Raw genomic sequence first — 27,707 nt, forward strand, 5'->3', positions numbered from 1 at the left:
GATTGGAACGCCTTAGCGAACAAGTGGTATCAGTCTCATCAGTGAATATTTTCAAGGAGAAACTGGACCTTCACGGGAAGGCAATCTGTCAGGATTAACATAGGTTCACCAACCTACTATCCTTATTACTGAGGACTGAAGAAAGTCGCGTTCTCTTGATAGAAGTGGGTCACTACACGCTTATCTCTGAGGTCACTTGAACAGCGCTCAAAGGTCGTCCTTGAATTATAGTCTCAGAGGCCCAAGTGGATTACTTTTCCTTCTGAGTATCTTTTGAATTAACAGTTAGTTGAGGTCGGTCCTGGGATAAATACTCGGTATCTACGGTTCCTTACGATAAGAGGTTATTATTATTATTTCGAATATGTTTACCACCTGTCTTGACAATTTTTTTTAATGGATATAAACGTTTTATGCCTATTCGTTCAACAACTTATGCTTTATCATAATCGCTAAAGTACCTGTAAGCAACATGACCATTGATTTGCCATTATATGTGGTATGCAATGCCACAAATGCACAGGGTGGCCTAATATTAGGCCCCTTTATTTCCCCTTTCGTCCGCTTTATTTCTCCTTTCTTCCCCTTTATTTCCCATTTTTGTGTTGCTTGGGATGTGATATGCATAGATTTCACTTCAACTGCTTACAATAGACTCATCAAATCTGATGACAGGTGGGTAATGGACACAGTTAATATAAATTTTGAGGACATGCTGAGTAATATAATCAGTCTTCTGACCGGATTGAGGGAAATATTGTCAACAGCTCTGAAAGAAATCAGGTCCAAAACGCATAGCCAACGAAAGATAAGCGGTGGGCGCCAACTTCACTTGAGATATATTGTAACTCATCACCACACCAACACCAACGGTGTTAGATTCCCTCGGCAAGCTTTCGTCTCCTAGCTTAACCTCCAAATGCAACTGTGGTGTCTAGAATGACTACCATAGACGACTATAGTCGTCTATAGACCCCCATAAATGGCGTTAGAAACTTCAGCATTGAAAGTTCTTAAAGCCTAGGTCTTGGAGAAATTATTTAGTGGTTCGACCGTATAATATACTACCAAGATTGTTCTACCGTAAAACAAGAAGGACTACGGCCTCTACGTACCCAGAGACCTAGGAAATCAATCAAAGTTCATGTTAATCCCTTAATAGTCATGAATCTAGGAGACCGCTTTGATATATTCCTCAGTTTACAAGAAAAAGATGATAGGATGTTTTCGGATGATCTAAATAAGGAGCTCAAGCTTCTCAAAATTAAACTAACAACGGTCGTACAACGTACTGGAGGCAAGGATACGAAGCTGCCGAGACTCCGCGTCACATTCGCTATTCAGTCAGTCAGCTATTGCTGACGGCATGGTGGATATTTTACTTGTCAGTTAATTGCTCAAATCTGGAAGGTATATGAGATTGTTGTAGGAAATTCAAACTTGGTAACCCACGTCCGCCAGCATCCTCTACTACCTTTCCCCATAATGTGACATGGTCAGCATGACGTATCACTAAAGGTTGGGCGACATCAAATATAAATGAGTACTGATCTAGCTCTGTCGCTCCAGTAAGTACGGGTCTCCAAGAATGGGTTTTAAAGTTGCTTCGTACTTTTGATCGATCGTCAACCAGAAACTCAGTCTAGGTTTGGTACGGCTAGAAAGGTTGGATAACCTGTGTTGTTCCTGATAATGGTCCCTCACTTTTTCCCACTTCTAATGCATTGACAGCGTGTTGTAGCAAGGAGTTTCACTATTTGATGTGAAAGTTGGTAGTCAGCTGACAAGTAATTGGTCATGAGCTTGTGGAATTTATTGGAATGTCCTCTTAAATTCTTCTGTAAGACGGGAGAATGTGTACTTTAGATGGGAAATTATTATTAAGCAGATTAAAGATAGTGTTTAAGTCATGTCTAATCCTTTTGTATTACGACAGAGTAATAGGCTTGGTTCAGCCAGCCCCTTATGCACTGACTGCGAAACTACCTTGAGGCACTCAACTAGACACTTTTACAGCTAGACAACTTGGGGCAAACCCATACGGTTTGCTAGTGTCCAACTATAAAATCATTTATCCCTAAAACAAAGTTACCGCTCGTCCCAATATTATTCAACTTGGATAACAGCCCGTTGTATGAGACTTTGTCAAAAGCTTTGTTGAAGCCAATGAAGGCTAAATCTTTAAGCAGCTTTTGATCTTTCATGTCACAATAACATACTCGTGTTACCAATAAGTTGGTGAGTTATGAGTAAACTATAATTAAAAAATTTGCTTTTCAAAGCAAATGAAAGGGCTGTAATGCAACAGAATAAATATAAACTAAAAGGGTCATGGATTTCTGCCTCGAAAGACTTATCGCTCACAGATGGTGTAAAAAAATGAGATTCTGAAACAGCGATACAGCTGAAATTAAATGCCGGTGATGAAGATCTCAGAAAGATGGATTTTAGGAAGTTTGGGCTTCTGAAGTGAGCAATTCCGAAGTCGGTTTGGGTGCAGTACGAATTCGTTTAAATGGTTTTCATGTTACAAAAATGTTCAGAACTTGCTTAACAAATCGTTACAACCCTGCGTACAGACAGACTCTAACGAACTGTATGTAATCGCCTTGACGATCGTGGCTAATTCAGTCGATAGAGTACGCGAGTTCGTGAAATTCGAATAAGAGGTGGTTAAGACCAAAAGCATAAAAGGCTAGGGGTAACATCATAGCATCTCTTTGACTGTTGTGGTTGCCAATATATAGTTAGTGATTTGGTTGTGTCCATGTTTTCACTAATTTCAGTCACAATAATTTCAAGTATTTTTCGTTTTAAATGAACCACTCAGTGTTGTATACCACGATAGCTTTTATTTATCTGATCCCCTTTCGTAAATACCTCTGATGAATTGGTTACTTTATATCATGTGTTCATATCCATTTATTTATCAGATGAGAAGTCACCTCACTGTTTCCGTTAAATTGTGTTAATATTCTAGTCTTTGAATGCTTCTGTCAAGTGTCCGTTATGGACGTTTCATACCCTGGAAATCAATGCCCGGTAGTGTTTGGGGTGGTAAACAACGGAAAATCCCCCGTTTAACTAATGCGCGTAAAGAAGCGTTTTTGGATGAGCTTCTTATTTCTCGCCAAAACCATATGTACCTTCAGAAACCGTATTTCAGTGAAGAAGTTGAAGCTGTTACTCTAGCTGATGAGAAAGTGAGTTCCTCTTTATTTTTCTTTTAGTTCTAAGGTATTTAGTGGGAAAACATATTTTAAGTCTAAAAGTAATTATGAAATCTAAAATAACTTCCATTGGCTATTGTTAACTGTAAAGCCAGTTAAAATTAGTGCAACTTCTACATTGACCACGGATAGAAAAGTTCCGTTCATTAAGCTGTATAGAAAGCTTTTTCTGTGTCTAAATATAGATAATTAAAGTTACTCAATGAATTTTTTTAAAGTTGCTCCGAAATTATAAGTGTACTAGTGAGGAGGTAAGTCAAAAAGTAGGAACAAACTAACGCAGTTAATGGATTTTCTTTTATACTTTGGTTGAACTTGATAGGCACTCATATTTCTAAAAAGACACATAAATATGAACTTTTGTTTACCATTTTCACCATCATTCCATTTGTTTTTTTATGCTACTCATTCTGTATGGTGTCATCTATAATTTAAACTTGTTAACATTCGTTGTGTACAACCCAATAACAAACGGTGTATTAGTTTTGACATTGTATACCCACCTGATTAATTGAATTTTAGTTTACTGATTCTGCAATTTTCACGTCTGAAACTTTTCCGATCATACACAGTTAGGACTAAAAGTCCTTATCCACCGATCAATCAACTAAGTTTGGAAATGAAAGTTGAGAAACTTTTAGATATTTAAGTGACATTGAGGAAAATGATCCCTTCAAATTCCTGGTTGCGCCTATTTCAGTTTAGGCGACTGATTAGTACCATTATGTTTAACATCAACAGTGCACGTCAAAGCCCAGGTGTCTATTTAATTATTGGGACGTAGTTTAAGGCAACAGTTCAGTAACTACTGTTTGAAAATCTTACACTTTTTAAGTCAGTCAGAGGTTATGTCGTTATTAAATCTTAGCTTCTTTTCTGATTATCTTAAATGTTGTACCATTAATTATGTATTTTCAAATCCAGATGCGTGAATTGCAAATGGAAGATATGATTTTCTATGATCGATATGCTAAACAATTCAATCGTCGTTTTCCTACACGTAATCTGGAAACATTTTGGGATAAATTGTCAAAAACTAAACGTTATGATGTTTGATAAATTAAGCATGATGTTGACATTGTTTTATGAGCTCATGTTCTCCTTATAGTTTACGTTACAAACTATGCACTTATGTATATATTCGAATTACCATAAATACCGAAAGTTCCTAGATGACATTTTTCAATAAAAACTTAACTTAACCATACACTTGTTTTTCGTCTAGATTTCCTTCATAAATGTTTATTATCAATGAAAAAAACTAGAGATCATCAAATAGATATCATTTCTCACTTCAAAGTTGTTTGATAGTGCTTATCTTATACTTGTTTCGCATTCAAACCTAACTTCTTGAGTCGTGACACACACATAATTCCAATCTCTAAAGAACACATGTCATTTCTCGATGTTTATCGTCTTTATTCGTAAATCATTTTCGTCTACCCACTACCATTCTGTCATATTTAGTTGTGGCTCAAAACCTCAGCTGTCTATTGTAATGTCGTACAACTTAATTCACCCTGCTCAGTTATGGGGATTCGGTGTTTTTCAAAATCGTTATAGAGTGTTAGATTTTCAAGTAAAGTCGACCATTGGTCAAATTAACCAATTTTTTATTATTGAGATAATGAACCGAACTTAACAATCTCCACAACCCCTATAATGATAATCAGTTGTTGTAGGTTTTTACACCTGTGTGTATGTTTGTCAGTAATTTGTAGTTGGAAGCCACATAAATTCAGGCCGAGAAAATTTGGTGACTAAGTAATGACTTACTGAGACGTACCTATGCCATTGTGAGATTTGAATGGACAACTGCATCTCTGTTCTAATGTGGTATGGCAACTTGAACTGATGTACGTACGTACGAAGTTCTACGTTGTTATTGACTGACTGAAACAAATAACTAGATAATTTGATTTTTCAGACCACAAAATAAGTATGTTTCATTATCGAAGTTGGTTTAGCGGAACGAAATAGCTGATTTCTTTGTTTATTGTTCACCTCAAATCTGTCGAGATGTATACCTACACTGAGTTGACAGTAATTTGAACAATAAACAATTAGAGGTCAATCAGTTTGGTAGTTATCGAGGACTTTTTGGAACATTGATAGATCGCTATTTTGTGTTTCACCGCGACAGATACGTATTATTATATTTACAGATAAGATGAAAGTTCGTGTTACAAAGAGAGATAAGTTTCTTTTCCCGATAAATTCTATTGTGGGCTGTCTGCTGATTTAGGTATATTTATGGTTAGATGGGTGTTCTACCGAAAAGGGATTAAAAACATGAGACTGTCATGTTAAAAAAAGAGGCATCAGTTTTGATGGAGTTTTGTTCTCTGAGCTGGGTGGTTTGGTCGTGGAGCTTCCATCGTTCTTCTGAACGACACCACCAGCCCAAACTTCAGGTAGAAGTGAAGTGTTTGAATTTCTCCATATGTATTTCACAGCTTGTTCTGTACAGCTCGATGTTGATTGGTTCATATTGACCTTAAATTTGTCGTTGTTTACTCCTTTGTTTTGGTTGTATCTCCCATTGGTTTGATCTTTGTTCCTATATTTGTGCATAATTTTCCTGATTGGTTGATAAGTTGGATCGATTTCAATGTGCTTGATGATTGCCGATTGACCTGAGTGCCGGGCTTCTAAAAATTCTCTGGTGTTTTTGGAATTTCCTCTGTCCAAGATTTCCACATTTTTCCAATCGAATGAGTGTCCGCAGTTATCCTTGTGTATTGATATAGGTGAGGAAATATCTTGGCGTTTGACTGCTAATTGGTGTTCATGTAGGCGAAGGTGAAGGGAGTGTCCGCTTTGTCCGATGTAGTGTTTTTCTCAGTTGGTACAATTTATTTTGTAGATGATGTTTGATTTGTTTCCCTTTGTTATTTCATCCTTTGGTTTGCATAGGATTGATTGTAGTGATTTTGTCGGTTTGTGTGCCACACCTATCCCGAAGGTGCCTTTTATGTATGGCAAGGTGATCCTTTTGTTGATTTCTGTACTTGACTTGGGTTCTGATGCTACGTGCGGTTAGTATTTTTTGATGAAGTTGATTGGGTAGCCGTTCTCTTGGAATACGTCCTTCAGGTATTTCTCTTCATTTTTTCTCGTGCTACCAGTGTGCTGCAGTGTGTTCTTGCCCTCTTGAACAAAGTGTGTAATCAGTTGATTTTGTGAGCTCTTGGGTTGTTGCTATTGTAGTTGCGAATTTGATCTGTATGGGTCGGTTTCTTATACACTTGAGTTTCCAGTTTTCCTGTGTCGCTTCTAGTGATTAATATATCCAAGAATGATAGTTTGTTGTCTGACTCCTGTTCCATTGTGAATTTGATGTCATCGAAGACGTTGATCAGCTTGTAAGTGTTTTCCAGCTCACTCTTTTTGAAGATGACGAATGTGTCGTCTACATAGCGAATCCAAATTTTCGGCTTGATCACTGGTAATATCGCGGCTTCTAGTCCTTTGTAGCTTCATCTTTTGGTCCTTTATGACGTGTTGGTATTTGTGGATTCTGTAGTGTGCATCCGTTATCATTAGGTGAACCATTTTTCTTCCACTTTGCTCAGCTATTTTCCATCCTTATGGTCAGTTGATTGGAGGTCTATATCTTACACTTGTTGGTAGAACGTGCTGTCGAAGACACTCATGGAGTGGAAGCTTGGCTTTTGGCGAAATTCTCCCATTTTCGAACAACGAGAAACGCATTACGCTCATATGATTTTGAGATGGTGGAGAAGATTTGTAGCTCAGGTGGATGATTTTGATGGAGTTTTGTTGTCTGAGCTGGATGGTTTGGTCGTGGTGCTTTTAAGATCAATAATAACCAATCAATATCGAGGTGTACAGAACAATCTGTGAAATGTATATGGAGAAATTCAAACACTTCACTTCTACCTGAAGTTTGGGCTGGTGATGTCGTTCAGAAGAATGATGGAAGCTCCACGACCAAACCACCCAGCTCAGAGAACAAAACTCCATCAAAATCATCCACCTGAGCTACAAATCTTCACCATCTCAGAAACATCAGTATTACGTAGGCATGGTCGATAGAAAACATATTCATCGTCCAAAGCTATCTACAGGATGCATCACCGTGGCTTCTATCATATAAAAGAACTTATCTAATTTAAGTTCCTACCATGTCCATAACCTTTGATTTTTCAAATACCTCCTCCTGCCTGCCTGTTTGTTAACCTTTTAATATAAACCTTTGTATTTCAGTTCCCATGTGTTCTGTAATTACACTTCATTTAAGATTGGTCTTATCATACTATGTACCTTGATTTCATATTTCATAACTGTTATCTAGTCTTTGTAACATTCCTGAGATGGTTAGTTAGTTTTTCACGCTTTATGACAGTCCGTTTCCCGGACACTATTCGCTCGTATTTCGAATCTTCACCCCTTCCCCCCCGTTCCAGCCTAACAAGTTGGTGAAGCCTATTAGGCCCTTCTGGAGAGAAACAGGCCACATCGAAGCACAGCACAACTACCGGGACTAGAATAACTTGTTGCAATCGGTTGGAGTTTGCCCCGTAGGGAGAAACCCCGTACATCCCATACACCACTTTTGTGAATTTTTTGTCGTTTTTCGATCTAGGAGTAATTGTGCTGTGATTCTTTGCGGCTTTCGTAATCAGTTTGTGGGTATCGGTTGAGTGGGTGATTAGCCCGACCTCTACCACCCGGGTTACCGCTCACGTTAGTTCATGAGTCATCCCTCTGATTATCCAGGAAGCACGACACGGACGTGTGAGTCGGGTTATGCCTCCCTTAAATCTTCACTATTCAGTCAGTCAGTCAGTCAGCTACAACGTAGGACCAGGCACATATGTGCATCGGTCCAGGTTGCCATACCGCATCAGCACAACAAGATGAACACCGGATTCATAGCAGTGGTTAGGTCAAAGGTAGTAATATGTAAGAGAAAGATTGCATATAGAGATATAGTACAAGAAGAAAGAATTGGTTCGTAGAAAGAAAGATATGAAGCGATTTTAATCTCTTAGTTTAAGGGAAGACAGGGAGTGTATACGCCGACGCCATTGTGATCGATTTCGAGTCATGTCACCAAGAGTCTCCAACCATTGGTTACGATGGTCACGCGGACCCCAACCAAGTAGTCTGCATCTACCAACATGGCTAAGACTAGAAGTTAGTGTCTTCAAGCACTGATGCCACGTTTTGGTTTGGCCGCCCCTAACTTTCTTACAACCATCTCCAACATCGGTTAGCATTGTACGTCGTGGTAATCGGTGTTCAGGCATATGCAACACGTGGCCCAACCATCTCAGTCGACGAAGATTCACAATCTCATCAACTGATTTACCATCATTCCCTAATACCCTGCGTCTAACCTCACTATTACTTACCCGGTGATCCCAGCAGACGCCAGCAATATTTCTAAGACATCTGTGGTCAAATACTAGTAGCTTACGAGTGTCTTCTACTCTTAATGGCCATGTTTCGCTGCCGTAAATTAAAACAGAACGGACTGCCGCGCAGTATACTCGTCCTTTTATTGATAGACGGATATCTCGCCTTCGCCATAGGTGACGTAAGTTGGCAAAAGTCAGTCGAGCTTTTCGAATCCGTGCTGAGATTTCGTCCGATACCAGCCCATTAGAGCTGATCAGACTTCCAAGATAAGTGAAGTTGTCAACGCGTTCGACTACTTCACTCCCTATCCTTAGTTCAGGTGTTAACGCAGACCAGTCCTGAAGCAACAACTTGCATTTAGAGGGAGAGAAGCGCATTCCAAACATCCTGGCATTGTTGCTCAGTGCTACCAGAAGACTCTGCATTTTGTCAGCGTCTTCACCAAACAGGACTATGTCATCTGCGTATTCTAAGTCGATAAGTGGACCTCCTGGATAGAGATCAATACTCGAGAACTCAGTCGACGAGAAAGTTATTTCCATCAGAAATAAATTTCTTCACTATTACATTCAACTCACTTTCCTCAGATCTTCCATAAATAAATAGCCAATAATAACTAAAAAACAAAATCGGAAAGGAATGTCATTAGAAAGGACACAGATAAAAAATGTCAAAAATTCATTTCAAATATTTATGCTTTATTTCCTGGGGAATTTCTAATTATTCTTTAATCAATGACTACCTTGTTTATTGCATAACAACCACTGTTGTTGTTTTCTACAAGTCATAGCGACAGTAAACTAAAATTAAAATTAAAACTCATCAATAATAATTATTTATGGTGATATTTATCTTGGTTGACTACTAGCTGTCAATCATGAAAACTTGAATAATACTTTTTTTTAAATAACTGATAGAATCATTTCGACTCTATCATTATAAATCTTTGAGTTTACTATGTGTTTTCACTTGACAATACCTGACTAATAATCACTGTAATCTTTTGTTTTATAATAGTGACTAAAAAATAATCATATGATAGTAGCTAGCTCCCAAATGCCCTAGTATGGTCGAGGGTGAGGAGAGTTAGCTCTCCCTCTCGAAATGCTCTCACATGGCCATGCGTATAAAACCACTACCAGGGAAGTCGTCCTCACTACCTTCTCGTGCCAATACTGTTTTTTTTACGAAGTTGAGAAGACGAAAAGCGATTATCCGACGCTGTAACCGGGTTGGTGGATACGGAGAGTCCACGTAGGGGAGTTGGGAAACCATGATTCCAAACCAATAGTGAATATAGGCTCCAGTATCCTGAAGGAACAAATAACGTATGAACCAATCGTTAGTCACCGGCTACCATGAGACTGCATCTCCTTACATTACTCTACTACCTTGTGGATTAAACCTCTAGGTCGAATGCTCCGAGTGTGGGCCCTTAATAAAACCACCTGCTTCGGTTTGGGCACACGGGCAGTATCCCGGCCCTGACACAAATCGAATGAGTTATGTGGCACATATCTATTTGTTGCCCCCTTGTACCAATGTTTATGTGTTCAAATAAATAAATAATAATGATAGTGACTAATTAAGAAATTCAAAAAAGGAATAAAACTTAACAAAATTTAATCGAATTCCGCTCCTCATTTAATAGATATTAATTTGACCACCACTTGGTAAATTTAAGATCGACTCTTCAATAGCATGATATATTTGAGGATTTACCATTCCTCAACATACAGTCATGTTCTTACTAGTTATTAATTTTGAGAAGGACTCTTAGAATTTGTAACCAGAAGCTGTGGTTAGTAAGATCCCGAATATCAGGAGAGAGAAAGTTATCACGTAAAATCGTGAAGCAATCAAATTTTGAAATGTAGATCGTTTGATTTAAACTCGCTGGTTAAAAGTTAAAATACTTGTGATAAGTACTGGGTTCAATCCGTCATGGAATTGTATAAGTACATTATTGAGACGTCTCATTCTAGGATGCAACAGGTTCTTATGGTTCGCTGCTTTACAGTGGTTTTTAAGATGATGTAATTCTGTGATGTAAACCATTTGTCAGATTCATTTGAAGATCAAAACCATTGTTGAGTGAAGCTTAAAATTTTGATACAAATAAATGAAATTTGTGTACATTACGGTACAATGTTAACGGTAACATAACCAATACATTTTACAAACCTCAATTCCTGTGGTATCTCAGGCATTTACACTCGCCAAGGCACGATCGAGGACTAAATATCCCCTGGAGTAAATATGTAAGAATGATATGAAAAAAGCATGGCACAGAAGAAATGACAACCAGTAGCTGGGTTAATTCAACAATGTCAATCAACAAACCAGATCGATGTCTAGATACGAAATATATAGAAACTGTCTCAAGTAAATATATGTCAAATGAATGCACAAAAACGATATCCGTTTAAATGTTAAAAGAATATAGTTTAATTAATAGAAGAATTAAAGGTCACAGCTTCATCTAGATACTTGTCATTAAATACGAATTGGTAGTTTATATACTAGAAAATAAATAACAAATACGTAAGTGTTAAAACACTAATATATAGTATGAATGAAGAATATTGCGGTGGTCGGTAATGTAATAATATAATCCTTAAATTTCGTATACAGTTCGTCCTGATAACCTTCACTAGATCACACCCCAACTGTGTATTAATCAGAAGGAGAATACAAAGTATTGATTAAGTTTATTCTTACATCACACATGGATAGCCAAAATTACAGGTACGTTGAACAAGCATGAAAGAGTAGTGTCGAAAAGCAAGCGAGTCAGCGTGAGAGTCGAATGAGCGAGAGAGCCAACGAACACAATCAAAATGTACACAAATATACATAGGGAAATGAATGAATCATCGAATCAATTGAGCGACTAATAGTAAGGTTAGCAGAATGAATATATGCATAGGCAGTAAGTAAGAAATGCTCAAGCATACATATTCATACAAGTGTAATAATAATAAAGGTACAATGATATAAGATAAGTTGTTATTGTACGGATGACTCTATCCGTTAAATAAGTTAACAAAAGGGTTTAACCGAATTAAATGTGGACAACCTTAATTGAACGTGAGCCGCTATAATATTCTCTCTAGGATCTGCGATTATACAAATTACTAAGTAGTATAACGTTATGAACACAAAAAAGAACAATCAAAAATAACGGAGAGAATTAATAAAATCTATGAGATATTTGCTATGTGTACAAGACTAAAGTCAAGTTTTCAAGGAATTGCAATGAAACTATTTTGGCATGAGAATTCATGCTGCTCGCCGTTCCGCAGGTTTTTCATTTTTATAAGTTGATAATTGTCGTTGAAATAGACGAAGACTCAGGTGTTGACAACCAATTGTATTTTAACACAAAATTACCGAGTTCTTTCAATAAATGTGACAACCATACGTTCAACATTTCATTTTCTAATCCTACATCACATATCTCACATAAAATTCATCGTTCCTTCATTGCCATAACAATTAGTCTCTGTTCCCATTATCTTAGATTCGATCTTTTCAACCCTCTGTTACTAGGCATTCTAATTCTTACTGGTGTTACATACTACTTATGTCGACATAAGCAGTATAAACCACATCGTCATTGAACAATGGTCAGTGAATGTGTTTTATTGTTATTAAAAATATTCCAACTTATAATGCACTTAAGTGCATCATTCAGTATGACGCAAAATTTATCAAGCAATTAACATCTTCAACTTATTGAAACTAATCGAAGTTACATGCATATTGTAGTTAGTTTTCATCGCAACCATTAGTTTCTATACGATTCTTAATAAGTCAATTATTCAGATAATTTATTGCAACTTTCCACTTGTAGGAGTATGAATAGTCTATCTAGAGATGTATGTAAATACTTGAAATGTAGAACATTATTGTGTACATGAGGCCAATAACCCTGTTGTTATGATGGAGAAGTGTATTGTGATTATATATATTCATTCAATTATCTCAAATGTGGCTCAAAATGCGAATTAAACGGATATAAGAAATTGTAATAGTTGAGATCATGAGTCAATTGATGCTAGACCACCATGGAAAACCTGTAAGCACTGGACGGCCGTTCCGTCTTAGCATAGGAATCCTCAGCAATGCGCATCCACGATCACGCTTGCAGGATTCGACTCCACGACCTTTCGAGTTTCTTGCCACTAGAAAGTACTTTTTAAAATTTTTGTATAAAGTCTTAAAACGAGAATAAGTAACAAGGTGTGATGATAAAATTATAATATATTCAGAGCTTCATATCTTTCTTTCTACGAACTAGTTCTTCAGCCCTGTACTATATCCTTATATACAATCTTTCTCTTATATATTATCACCATTGAATTAACTACTTCTATGAATCCGGTGTTCATCTTGCTCTTCTAATGAGGTACGGCAACTTGGACCAATTGACTGCTAATTTGGATATTACAAAGATATTGTTATTTTTATTTTTACTATCAACATTCCACCTTGAAATAGTCAACTCAAATCTTAATAATAATAAAGATCCAATATTTGTTGATTCGTAACTACATAATGATCTAATAAATCTTTTGTATATTATCGAATACTACTTATATTATATAAATAAGTAGACTGAGCTTCAACCTTAGTGTTTATGTTGTGTTGTATAAATGGTCATTCAATTATTTTAATAAACCAGTTGTTATATCTGTTTAAACTCCGCCTGTAGCTATTCTGGAGATATTAACGGTCCCAATCCCGAGTAAAGGAGGAGGGTTGGGCATGGGGTTAGCGATCCCATCCCGTAGAAAACTAACTCGTTAAAAAACGCTAACCAGGAAAAATAATTCGAACCATTTAAACTCTATCATGGGAGTATGAAGGTCTTCATTTAAAAGATCTATAATGCTTCATGGTGAAAGCCGAGTTCCTTCGGAAGTCACGAGGCCGATGCCCCTTCTAACAAACACAGCAACAATTTTTATAAGTACATGGAACGTCCGGACAATTTGGGAGACAGGGAAGACCAGTCAAATAGCAACGGAAATGACGTGATATAAATTGAAAGTATTGAGAATCAGCTGACAAATGCATTCCAGGTAAGGACCGGAGACAGATAAGACTGTCTACTCTACCCTCCCCCTTTCTCCTGGTGGTCGACTGGATTATGAAGACCTAGACATCTGAGGGAAAATACGGAATACAATGGACATCTCAGAACGAATTAGACGATTTGGACTTCTCAGATCACCTATCCCATGCACACAAATAATTGCAGATAAAGACAACTCGTGTATCAGGAGCCTTTACATCAATAGGCCTCAACATACACAAAAGAAAAAGCAAGATCCTCAAATACAACACCGAGAACACCAAACCAATCACACTTAGTGGCGAAACTCTGGGAGATGTGGAATCCTTGATATACATGGACAGCATCATCGATGAACAAGGAGGATAAGATGCAGGCGTAAGGGTAAGGATTGGCAAAGCAAGGAAATATGGAACTCAAAACAACTGTCTGTCAACCATTATCAAAGTCAGAATCTTCAATAAGAATGTCAAGACAGTTCTATTGTATGGAGCCTAAACTTGGAGGTCTACCACAACCATCATCAAGAAGGTACAAGTATTTATCAATAATTGTTTACGTAAGATACTCAACATCCATTGGCCTGATACCATATGCAACAGTCTACTGTGGGAGAGAACAAACGAGCTTCCAGCTGAAGAGGAGATTAGGAATATATGATGGAAGTCGATAGGACATACATATGGGAAATCATCAAACTGCATCACGAGGCAAGCCATAACTTGGAATCCTGAAGGGGAAGGCCAAAGAACACACTACGTCGGGAAATAGAAGCAGATATGAAAAGGATGAATGACAACTGAAAAGGATTGCCCAGGACAGGGTTGCATGGAGAGTGCTTGTGGACGGCCTATACTCCATCATGAGGAGTAACAGGTGTAAGTAAGTAAGTAAGTAAGTAAGTAATATCTGTTTAAACGTTTATTTCAATGTTTTAGTCTTGTATCCAATTAATAATATGAATGTGTATAATCTAAATAATAAATGATAAGTATGATTTATTGTATGGTAACTAAGTGACACGGGTTAAGATTAAAAAAAATGATGTAATCATTTGATCAATAAGATCCGAATAAGAATAAATCGAATATAACAATAACATGATCATGATAACAATCATCGATTGAATAACATTCGAGAATGTATACTTTTGATGTATAACTATAATGAATTAATAGAGATTTAAGACCATATGAAAATGAAGAGGAAAAAAGAAAAGATGATCAAGCATAGCAACAAAGAATAAAATAAGAGAGAAAAAAATACTAAGAGAAGAATAAATACAAACAAAATACAAATGGAACTTAGTTTAAGATAATGGAAAAGATAATGCAAATTGTTTTTATAGGAATAGATATGATATTCACTTGAACTTATATCAATAAACAAGCTTATTCATCATAGCAATTCGTTTACGTCAATATGGTTTTATAACTCCATATGGAAAGTGTGGTGTGAGCTACTTATATCCACATAAGTAGTATATAACTATTATCAGAAATAGAATGTATTTTAGTAGAAGATCGAGAAGGAAAGAACGGGAACAGAAAGCAATTGATGTGAAGATGCACAAACAATGAAATCTGAAACGATGGATTGATATTTTGCAAATTAACTATTTACTGTGTGGTTCTCAGATTTTGGTGAGATGTTCTGAGATTTTGTGTTCAAATACATTCGGTTGACTCCATTCGTGTTCTTGTTCACTACAAAAATACTGAAATATTTACGTTTTTTTGGCTTCACATATGCTACTTATTTTAACCAACTTCGTAGAAACTAGGGTAATGTCCTTTTAAGAAATTCACCGTTGAGATAATAATTTATGGATGATAATTGAGCGACACCAAAGTGACCTTGAAAGTATCCACCTACTTACTACGGTTAAATAAGGGTTAGAAAAGTGTGTGAGGAGCTGAACGTTTAGGAAATCTGAGTATAAGATGGTAATTGTGTTATACGATAACAAAAAAAAGCTTTTTGACACCTCTTCTCATCTTCAAAATCATTTATTCATGAATTATATTAAGGAAGAAAACGTACCCATAAGAGACTTATGTTTCTTTTTTATTTTGATGCCTGAATATCATTTTATATTGATGATATATAATTCTATCTGAGAATTTAATTACTGAGATTTTCGGTTATTTATAAATGGTTTTCTATGAACTGGTATCATATTATAGAACCAATAGAAGCAAGAATACACTGAACAGTCGTTTCATCTAACTTTAAATTTCCTCAATATTGGATATTCATAACCCAATATATGATAGAATTCAAGATCGTGATCAAATAAGATATAATGAACTGATACCATTTGTAAATGTGAAACATTATCTTCTGAATCAGTGGATAAAGTCATAATAACTTCATCATATAACCTGTAATTTTCTCGGTTGTACTCAATATAGAGATGTGATCGAGCACTGGTAATGAATTGTAAAGGAGAACGAAACACGTGTTCAGTTTTCTTTGACTTTTAATGTTTTTCCATTTGATATCCGTTCGTGATGAGGTAATAGATCACTATGTAGTGTACGCTATTTATGTCGACAGACATAAGTAGTATGTAACACTAATCAGAATTAGAATGTCTAGCAGCAGAAGGTTGAGAAGATGAAATCAAAGAAAACAATAATGTAAACAAAGAGCAATTGTAATGATAACAGGTATGAAGGAATGATGAAGTTTGTAAAAGTCAACTGATGGATAATGTATGGGTATTTCATATTTTATGAAGACATTCAGTAATTTATATTAAACAATACATTTATTGTCCCCAACAATTCTTCGTTCACTACAATTATACTAAGCAGTCGATACTTTCATTTTGAATGCTTACTTACTTACGCCTGTTACTCCTCATGGAGGAGTATAGGCCGTCCAACAGCACTCTCCACCCTACATTGTCCTGGACAATCCTTTCCAGTTCCTTCCAGTTGCTATTTATCCTTTCCATGTCTGTTTCCGATTCCCGACACTGTGTTTAACAACCTTCTTCTTTTCCATTCCCCTTCAGGATTCCAAGTTAGTGCTTGGCTCATGATATAGTTTGGTGATTTTCTCAATGAATGACCTATTCACTTCCAATGTCTTCTTAATTTTCTCTCTAGATGGAAGCTGTTTTGTTCTTTCCCACAGTAGACTGTTTCTGATGGTATCCGGTCAACAACGGATATTCAGTATCATGCGTAGACAATTGTTTAGAAATACATGTATTCTTTTGATGATGGTTTTTGTAGTTCTTTAAGTTTCAGCTTCGTACAATAGAACTGTCTTGACGTTCGTATTGAAGATTCTGACTTTGATATTGGTTGATGGTTGTTTTGAGTTCCATGTGTACTTCAATTGTAGGAATGTGGTCCTTGATTTGTAAATCCTCGACATTACGTCTGCATCTGATCCTCCATGTTCATCGATGATGCTTCCTTCATTTTGTATATTTTTAAATTAATCTTTATATGAATATTTACTCTATGCTTATTCATCTTTCAGTTCAACTAATGAAAATCAAGTGCCATTTAATCGTAGTAAATTAGAAAAGTATAAGTATGATCTAATGAACGTTGTTATCTATTAATATTGAAGCTAATTTAGGATGAAATAAACCGATCAAATGCTCAGAAAATTTGATCCATAAACAAATAATAATTGAATCACGACCTAAATTACAGATGTAAAGGCGACCATACACAAAGCAAGGATAGCATTCCTATAACTGAAGAACATATGGAATTCAAAACAACTATCAACCAATATCAAATTCACAATCTTTAATACAAACGTCAAGATAGTTCTATTGTACGGAGCTGAAACTTGGAGAACTATCACAACCATCATCAAAATAGTACAAGTATTTATAAACAATTGTCTACATAGGATACTGAATGTCCGTTTGCCGAATATTATCAGTACCAGTCTATTGTGCGAGAAAACAAAACAGCTTCCATCTAAAGACCAAACGAAAAAGAACACCAAAGAACACACTACGTTGATAATTGAAAGCAGACGTAAACAAGGATGAATAACAACTGAAAAGGATTTTCCAAGACAGAGTTGGATAGACAATGATGATGGGTGACCTATTCTCCTCCACAGGGAGTAACAGGCGTAAGTAAGTAAGTCAGTAAATTAAAATGAAAACTTAAGATCAATTTTCAATTTCATTTTTAACGTCTCAATAAGTCACTTATTACTTACTTACTTTACTTACGCCTGTTACTCCCAATGGAGCATAGGCCGCTGACCAGCATTCTCCAACCCACTCTGTCCTAGGCCTTCTTTTCTAGTTCCATCCAATTCTTGTTCATTTTTCTCATGTCTATCTCCATTTCTCGGCGTAATGTGTTCTTTGGTCTTCCTCTTTTCCTTTGGCATTAAGGATTCCATGTGAGGGCTTGTCTTGTGACGCAGTTGGGTGCTTTCCTCAATGTATGTCCTATCCACTTCCAGCGCTTCTTCCTGATTTCTTCCTCCGCTGGGATCTGGTTTGTTCTCTCCCACAGTACGTTGTTGCTGATAGTGTCCGGCCAACGGATCTGAAGTATTTTGCGTAGACAATTGTTAATAAACACCTGTATTTTCTGGATGATGACTTTCGTAGTTCTCCAGGTTTCTGCCCCATACAGTAGAACTGTCTCGACATTTGTATTGAAAATCCTGACCTTGGTGTTGGTTGACAATTGTTTTGAGTTCCAGATGTTCTTCAGTTGTAAATATGCAGCTCTTGCTTTGCCGATCCGCGCCTTCAAAAAGAATAATTTTTCCTGGTTAGCGTTTTTTTACCGAGTTAGTTTTCTACGGGATGGGATCGCTAACCCCATGCCCAACCCTCCTCCTTTATTCGGGCTTGGGACCGGCAGTAGCCCCCGGAGGGTCTCCAGGCGGAGTTAATTTACTTTAATTAAATGAATGACATGTCAATATGAAATTGTAAGCAACATTTCTATATTACGAATATCAATGACAAATACATTACAATAAGTTTTTTTTTGAGTAGTTTTTATACCTTGGTAATATTACCCTAGTTACTTAACATCATCATCACCACCACCACCACTACCATATGTGTTTACTTCATTCACTTATAATGTATTTGTATATATACGTGTGCGTGCACGCGTGCGCGCATGGATATAAAATACACTTTTTATCTTTCAGACAAATGGTCATGTGTTGTCACATAGAAACAATAAATGAACACATGTGAAACCTTCATTCTATTGATTAGTATCATGAGTCAAAAAAAGAAATGTATTTTCTATTGGTTATTTGAAAATTGTGTAAAACGAATTTAAAGTTGATCATTCACTTTTCTTTCTTTTTTTTAGAAAAAACAAAACAATCAAAACAATAAAAAGTTATATTCCGTAAACAATGCAAAAATCTAAAATTACTAATCGATTATGTAGACTACCTGGTCGTTTAGATGGGAAATTAGTTATTGTAACTGGTGCAAATATTGGTTGTGGACTTGAATTAAGCGGTGAATTAGCACGTCGTGGATGTACTGTAATTATGGCATGTCGAGATTTAGAAAGAGGATTTTTAGGAAAAGAAGTTCTACTTGATCGATTTGGTGAAAGAAGTCAAGGGAAATGGAGAAAATCACCAGCTGGTCCAGGAGTTGAACCATTTCTTGATGTTATTAAAACAGCACAGGTAACTTGTATAGAATTTAATTTTTAAAAACAAAATTGATTAGTTATGTAAATGATGTTGGTTAATTTGAAAAGAAATTTAGCCAAGAACTAGAATTAGCTGAAAACTGTTTTTTATTTATTACTTAGTTTTAATATTGGGGAATAATCCGTAGTTCAGGTGGATGATTTCTTAGCTGAATGTTTGGTTGTGGAGCTTTCATTGTTGTTTTGAACGACAATATCAGCACAAATTTCAAGTAGAAGTCTATCTGAAGTTTGTACTGATGATGTCGTTCGGAAGAACGATGAAAGTTCCATGACTAAACCATCCAGCTCAGAGAACAAAACTTCATCAAAATAATCCGCAGTATAATAACCACAGGGAAAACATCAACAGCCATTGAAACCACTAAACACGATGTTTCAAGATACCAACTCATTTACTACCACTGTGGATTATAAAACATTCCAGAATTTCGGCAGTAATTACATAGTGTTTCACCAGGATATGTGAAATCCTTCAGAGACAACAGTGAATAAAGAAAACGAGATGCCGAACGTATTCAACTAGGAAAAGATTAAATTTTGTAAAACTAGTATTCGATCGTAGGTGTCTTCGAAATATTGCTCGTATATCCTGGAACCATCGAGTAAGTAATGCAGTTGTTAGGAAACGGGTACTAGGTAAGGATGGCAAATCAATTAATGAAGTAGTGAAACTTGATCAGTTGAGATGGCTGGGACACGTATTACGTATGCCCAGCCATCGACTGCCTCGACGTGCGATGTTTTATGGTGTAGGAGAAGGTTGAAAGAAAGCTAAGGGTGGCCAGACCAAAACATGGCATAAATTCATGATGTCACTGAAAAGTGGACTGAGTCATGTTGATAGGTGTAGACTACGTGGTTGGGATCCGCGAGATGATAGCAACTGATGGTTAGAGACCCTGAATGACATGGCTCAAAATCGTTTGCAATGGTGCAGGTGCATCCACTCTTTGTGTTCTCCCAAATTTTGATCTCCTTATTCCTCCTTGTCTCTTTTTTTCTCCTCTCAAATTTATTTCACTGGATTATACTCTTTAAATAACATCTCCAAACCCTAATTTTCCCGATTACTGCTTATACTCTTATTACCTCTACCACTACGGGATTTCAATCGACCACTGCATCTCTATGCTAATGTGGTGTAGCAACTCGAACTGATTTACGTACGCACGAAGTTCTACGTTGTTACTGACTGACTGACTTACTGACTGACGTACTGGTTTTTTAGATTGATAAGGTAAGGTCAGACTAATAACTGTACTTGGATCCTGTATGTGCGTCTCGGGGATGCAGCATAGATCTAAGGGATTTGAGTTGACAATTGTATCTGTGTGATAATGTGGTATGTCAACTTCAACTCATGTACGTACGTACGAAGTTCTACGTTGCTACTGACTGATTGACTGACTGACTGACTGAACTTTTGTAAACATATAATAGAAACACTCCCACTGGCACATTGTACATATAAATTTTTCCAATGTTAAAGAAAACATCACGATGGTATCATAGATGATCCAGATCGATATAAGATATTATTGTCATTTTTCTACATAGACCGTTTTTATTTACCATGGTACTATGAAAATACTCATTACACCTATACAGAATATATGTAGAGTAAGTTACTTACTTAGTTACAGCTGTTACTCCTCGTTGAGGAGTATAAGCAGCCCACTAACACTCTCCATACAACCCTGTCCTGGGTAACCCTTCCAGTTCTTTCCAGTTGTTATTCATCCTTTTCAAATCTGTACCGTAAATTACTCTCTTGTAATTTCCCAATGCTTTTGTTTTCTTTCTTTCTACTTTTAGTTAATTGTTGAACATTTGGATTTAGCTTGTTTAGAATCCATTCGTCATTTTGCTAAAAGCATTTTAAGTCAATATACACGATTAGATATATTAATCCATAATGCTGGAATGATGGCTACTAGTTACATGGAAACACATGATGGATTTGAATTACAAATGGGTGTTAATCATTTAGGTCCTGTATTATTAACTGAATTATTATTACCATTATTATATAATGGTGCACCATCACGTGTTATTGTAATTGCTTCAAATCTATATCAACAAGGTGATATTGATGTGAATAATTTAAATTTACGCGGTGAACAATATGGACCATTTAAAGCATATAATCAATCAAAATTAGCTAATGTTTTATATGTTCGTGAATTAGCTAAACAATTAGATGGTTTAAAAGTGATACCAATGGCTGTACATCCTGGTGCAGTAAGAACAGAAATATCAAATACAGGAGATCATAGATATCAGGTAAGAAAGAGAATATTAGGTCATTTATGTATATAATCATGAGTGTGTTTATTATTAGGGAGGTTGATTTTGAATACAGTGGTTTTGAGTGCTGTTAGAGGTATGAGGGCGGTTATCAATTCCAGATTGCTCACATCGTAGAAGGGTTCTTCTGTAGGGACTTGAAACGGAAATTGGATTAGAGGTGGTTTTAGTGACCTGAGAGCATGACTACAGTGTCCAAGGAACAACTGCTTGAGGTTGGTCACACACAACTTTTTGTGTTAGCTCCATACTTCTTGACACCTAACCGCCGGAGACGGATATCCGTGGGTATTGGGTGTTCATCTTCTTGTGCTAATGAGGTATGGCAACTTGGACCGATGCATAAATGTGCCTGGTCCTACGTTGTAGCTGACTGACTGACTGTGTTTAATATCAAGGAGATAATTGTTTAATAAAACTTCATGAATATTTAGTAACCAACGTGATAACACTAAGTTAGAATTTTATCAAGTTATGAACTGATTAAAGTTAAAAATGTGTACTGTTTGATCTCAACTCACTTGTTTCATTGTATTGTACTTGTCATAAAACCTGAAGTTCCACAGAAATCTAGTCTTCGTGAGGTTATTGTCGTATTATTGTTGAGGTTTCTCAAACTAAAATAAAGGAAAGTTGTCTCATACTTCATGATTTTCAATGGTCTTCTCTAAAGGATGTTAAGCTATGATGGAATCAGTCCTATCCACTTACAGCGGTTCTTCCTGATTTCTTCCTCTACTGGAATCTGACTTGTTCTTTCCCATAGTAGGTTGTTGCTAATAGTGTCTGGCCAGTGGATCTGAAGTATTTTGCATAGACAACTGTTAATAAACACCTGTATTTTCTGGATGATGACTTTCGTAGTTCTCCAGGTTTCCGCCCCGTACAGTAGAACCGTCTTGACTTTGTATTGGAAATCCTGACCGTAGTGTCGGTTGACAGATAGTTGTTTTGAGTTGCAGATGTTCTTCAGTTGTAAATTTGCTGTTCTTGCTTTGCCGATCCGCGCCTTCACATCTGCATCAGATCCACCCTGTTCATCAATGATGCTGCCCAAATATGTAAACGATTTTACATCTTCCAAATCTTCTCCGTCAATTTTGATTGGATTGGTGCATTCTGTGTTGTATCGGAGAATCCTGCTTTTCCCTTTGTGTATATTGAGACCTATTGCTGCTGAGGCTGCTGCCACACTGTTCGTCTTCTCCTGCATCTGTTGTTGCGTTTGGGATAGAAGGGCCAGATCGTCTGCGAAGTCTAGATCATCCAACTGCATCTTAGATGTCCATTGTATCCCGCGCTTCCCTTCAGACGTTGACGTCTTCATGATCCAGTCGATCACCAGGAGAAAGAGAAAGGGTGAGAGTAAGCAACCTTGCCTAACACCGGTCTTCACTTCGAACGACTTTGTCAACTGTCCTCCATGCACAATTTTGCAGTATAATCCATCATATGAGTTCTGTATGATGTTGACTGTCTTCTGAGGCACGCCGTAGTGTCGAAGAAGTTTCCATAGTGTTGTTCTGTCCACGCTATCAAATACCTTTTCGTGGTCAATGAAGTTGATGTAGAGTGATGAATTCCATTCAATTGATTGTTCCACAATGATCCGTAGAGTTGCGATTTGGTCTGTACACGATCTATCCTTACGGAATCCAGCCTGTTGGTCACGAAGTTGGGCGTCTACGCAGCCCTTCATCCTGTTTAACAATACCCTGTTGAAGACTTTTTCTGGTATTGAGAGAAGGTTGATGCCCCTGTAGTTATCACAGTTGCTGAGATTGCCTTTCTTCGGTATTTTGATCAGAAGTCCTTCTTACCAGTCTTTTGGTACTTGTTCTTTATCCCAAATTTTGCTTAAGAGAATGTGGAGTATCTTTGCAGTTACTGCTACGTTTACTGTCAATGCATCTGCTGGAATGTTGTCTGGTCCTGCTGCTTTGTCGCTCTTGATTTGTCTGATGACCATGCTGATCTCTTCAATTGTTGGTGGCCAACATTGATTGAAAGGTCCGTGTTGTTGCTTCGATCTTGGGTGGGTTCAGTAGGGTTGGTCGATCAAAGAGTTTTTTGAAGTAGTCTACCCACCTCTTTCGCTGTTCTTCGATGTTAATGATCACTTTGCCCTCCCTGTTTTTCACTGGTCGTTCTGGCTTGCGGCGATTTCCAGAGAGTTTCTTTGTTATGTCATACAGTTGTCTCATATTTCCTTCTCTTCCAGCCAAAAACTGAAAATAATGATGTTTTTTTCAAGTGTTGGCAATAATTAAATTCGCTTGATGTTGTTCACTTGCATCTTTCGTGGAGTAATCAACTCTGAGATGCAGGTATAGCCAGCTGACGAGTCCCAAATTAGGACGAAACGCGCGTCCTGGATTCCATTGTTAGCCACTGTTCATCTTTGCTTATAAAGTTTGTGACTTAAGGCAATATCGAAACAAACCACACAGAATGCCTATATGCCAACAAGAGAGTGATCAATTGCAGTTATAAACAACAATGAGAATATAAAAGCAAACAACACCAAGTGAATCTGAACTTCACCTCATTACACAAGCGAGTGTTTATCACAGTTCAGTAGCTAGGTGGATAACGCGATGGCATTTAAAACGATCGGTATTTGGTTCGAGTCCTGGGGTGGATATGAAGTCTAGGATATAGATACATCTAGCTGATGAGTCCCAAATTAGGACGAAACACACGTCCTGGATTCCACTGCTATTCACTATTCATCTTTGCTGACAATCATTGTTTGCAATGGAGAAGAATTGTTTTAGTTACTTTTCACTCCTTTTTATCTCATTTAATAAACAAATGATGCATTAAAAAAAGAACTATTCATGAGTGATATATACTTTAATTAAACATTTAACCTAGTCTATTTGAGTATGTTATGTCGATTGAAATTACCATTGAAATGATTCGATTATAATGAAATCATATTGAGATAGATGTATATGTATATACAATACAAGTATACATAGTCATTGTAAAAGAATTCAGATTCGATAATGATCGATTACTGATTAGCAATTCGAAAGAAAAAATAATAATAACCATAGTAATTGACAGTTATTGTAAAGAGAATACCATAATCAATCTTCATTATTACTTCAATGGTATGTAGATACAATATAGTTAAATGTTTCGAATAAATCTTAGATAGTATGAATGAATTACTCATATCATAACAATCTTATTATTATTATTATCATCATTATGATCAGTAGCTTATAATTAATCGGTAATAAATATGGTATATCATGAATAATCTATTCAGTAGACCATAAGGGTATATCATATTTGTCTTGCGTTGTTTTTTGTTGTTGGTAGAAACATAAATTTGAACTGATTCAATAATGCAAACATATTGATTTAGTGTAATTTCTGTATATCATGCCAACTATGTGATAAATACAATTGTGATTATACTAGTTGACATGACTAACATCTTAGTAAATGAAACTAACTTTATATAGAAACTAAACCACCAACTACTACGACGGGCAATGCAGACTAATGTTGGAGACGGTGGGAAGAAAGTTAGGGGTGGCCAAAACAAAAAGTGGCATCAGTGCTTGAAGTCACTAACTTCTAGTCTGAGCCATGTTGGTAGATGCATACTACTTGGTTGGGGTCCGCATGACTATCGTACCCAATGATTGGAAACTTTGTGTGACATGGTTCAGAATCGACCACAATGGTGTTTGTTTATACATTCTCTATCTTCGCTTAAACTATGAGATTAAAATCACTTCATATCTTTCTACGAACTAATTATTTCTTCCTGTACCATATCCTTATATGCAGTCTTTCTTTTATTTATTACCACCTCTGAATTAACTACTTCTATGAATCCGGTGTTTATGTTGTTGTGCTAATGAGGTATGGCAACTTGGACCGATGAATATATGTGGCTGGTGCTACGTTTTAGCTGACTGATTGAGAATAGTTCCTAAAGTGAGTAGAGTCCCGTTGATCACCTTGTTTATCATTTTATGATGTTTGAGGCGTTTATCATAAAACTTTAAATCTACGTTTCGTCTTTGATTACACTAAATAAAAAGAGATTTTGCAGTCTTCAGGGAACTGAGGCTTTAGAATGGAGTTCCTACACAATAGTGAATACCCAATTTATATTTTGACTAAAATCATGAATATGATCAGAATATTAATTCCAAGAACTGTGCTATATGTTACTTGAAATCGCTCATTCTAACAGGTGGTAAAAGATTGTCTAAATAGTTCAGTGGAAAGTCTCTGATTAAAAGTTAGTTTGGAATCCTATGACAAGTATTAGTTTCATTCAGAACAATAATACACCTAACTGACGAGTCTTGATTGACAAGAATTTATTTATTTATTTTAGCACATAAATATTGGTACAGGGAAGCACCAAATACATATGCGCCACACAAATCTCATTCGATATGTGTGAGGGCTGTGATATTGCCCGGGTGCTCAAACCGAAGCAAGTGGTTTTCTTAGGGAGCCACACGCCGAGCCTTCGACATGAAGGTCTGATCCACAAGGCAGTGGAGCATCGTAAGGAGATGCAGTCCCATGGTAGCCGGTGACGAACACTTGGTTCATACGCCATTTGTTCCCGCAGGATACTGGAGCCCATGTGCACCATTGGTTTGGGATCCGTTTAAAGCGCCGGACATTCGCTTTTCGTCCTCTCATTTTCGTAAACAACAGTGATGCCACGAGAAGGCAGTGATTAGGACTTCCCTGGCAGAGGCTATATACGCGTGGTCATGTGAGAGTATTTCGAGAGGGAGAGCGGACTCTACCCACTCTCGGGTGGGGTCCTATTATTTTTTTCCTACCAACTATCTCTTACTACTTAATATCACAATATATAAATCAATTAAACCAAAATCGAATGTTAATTTACTTTTTACTTTTAGTTATTTCTACGTGCTGTTGGTATAAGTCCATGGGAAGGTGCACAAACTGCATTATATTGTACATTAATTAATGATCCAGTACCTGGTGGATATTATTCTAATTGTGAAAGAGAAGAATTAACTGAAAAAGCATTAAATGAATCACTTAGTAAAAAATTATGGGATGCATCACGTGAAATGGTTGGTTTACCACCGAATTTATTAAGTTTACCATAACAAGAAAAAAAGAAAAAAAAGAAAAATAATTCTCACAATTTTCTTTTCTTTTTTGTTCTTCTTCTTCTTCTTCATATTTTGTTAACATTTTATGCTGGTTATTATTCATTAAAAGAATGTTTTTTTTCACTTTTTTGTTTTACTCAATATGTACTCTTAACTTTATAATAATAATAATAATAATAATAATAATAATGATATAATAATTATTGATTTTTTTGTGGTTACCTTATCAACAAAATGTATATTTCATTATTAACATTATCAATTATTACGTTTATTATTGTTATTATTGATTATTGATAATAAATAGTTTATAATAATAACTGACAATATTCAATGATGGTTTCGGTTTATTATATTCAATGTGTCAATTGAAATTCATGAGTTACCATGGTAACTATAATAATAATAATAATAATAATAATAATTATTATTATTATTATTATTATTAATTTCACTCTGTATATCAACATTCTTTTTTCTTTATATAAGGTTGATAAGCAATGAATGAATGAATGAGAACGTTTGTTTGGATATACAAAACAAGAATGAAAAGTAGTACAAAAAAAAGAAAACAATCAATATTATTAAGTTTAAATAATCAACATTAGAATAAAGAAATTAGAAGATGATTGAATATTGTTAGATGATATAATGAATTTGCAGAGATATTAATTGCTCTGTTACGACCGACAGTGGGCATTGTCAGTCCTTCATCTCGAAATGCTCTCATATGGCCACGCGTATACAATCACTGTCAGAGAAGTTTTACTCACTGCCTTCTCGTGGCATTACTGTTGTTTACGAAATTCAGAGGACGAGAAGCTAATGTACGGCGCTTTAACCGGCTTGGTGGATACGGAGAGTCCACCTAGGG

The 27,707-nt window shown here is 36.4% G+C and overlaps 1 protein-coding gene across 2 annotated transcripts; it reads left to right on the top strand.

Annotated features, from left to right (window-relative positions):
* On the top strand, positions 1–27,158 carry RDH14_1 (Retinol dehydrogenase 14). 2 transcript variants are annotated; one of them, XM_051212576.1, is made up of 4 exons: positions 1–3,203; positions 19,032–19,362; positions 21,207–21,674; positions 26,612–27,158. In XM_051212576.1, the coding sequence occupies exons 2-4, from the start codon at positions 19,078–19,080 to the stop codon at positions 26,825–26,827; spliced, it is 969 nt and encodes a 322-aa protein (XP_051072765.1). In that variant the 5' UTR covers positions 1–3,203; positions 19,032–19,077; the 3' UTR covers positions 26,828–27,158. The 2 variants fall into 2 exon arrangements, with proteins under 2 accessions (XP_051072765.1, XP_051072766.1); XM_051212577.1 differs by lacking the exons at positions 1–3,203; positions 21,207–21,674 and having other exon boundaries at positions 19,013–19,362.
* The last annotated feature ends 549 nt before the right edge of the window (positions 27,159–27,707 follow it).

Source organism: Schistosoma haematobium, chromosome ZW (assembly GCF_000699445.3).
Source record: "Schistosoma haematobium chromosome ZW, whole genome shotgun sequence".
In the NCBI taxonomy this organism is placed as follows: domain Eukaryota; kingdom Metazoa; phylum Platyhelminthes; class Trematoda; order Strigeidida; family Schistosomatidae; genus Schistosoma; species Schistosoma haematobium.

Coding starts and splice junctions, on each gene's coding strand:
- RDH14_1 (XM_051212576.1), top strand. CDS start 19,078: ATGCAAAAATCTAAAATTACTAATCGATTATGTAGACTACCTGGTCGT. Junction 19,363..21,206: donor ATGTTATTAAAACAGCACAG/GTAACTTGTATA, acceptor TTCTACTTTTAG/TTAATTGTTGAACATTTGGA. Junction 21,675..26,611: donor CAGGAGATCATAGATATCAG/GTAAGAAAGAGA, acceptor TTTTACTTTTAG/TTATTTCTACGTGCTGTTGG.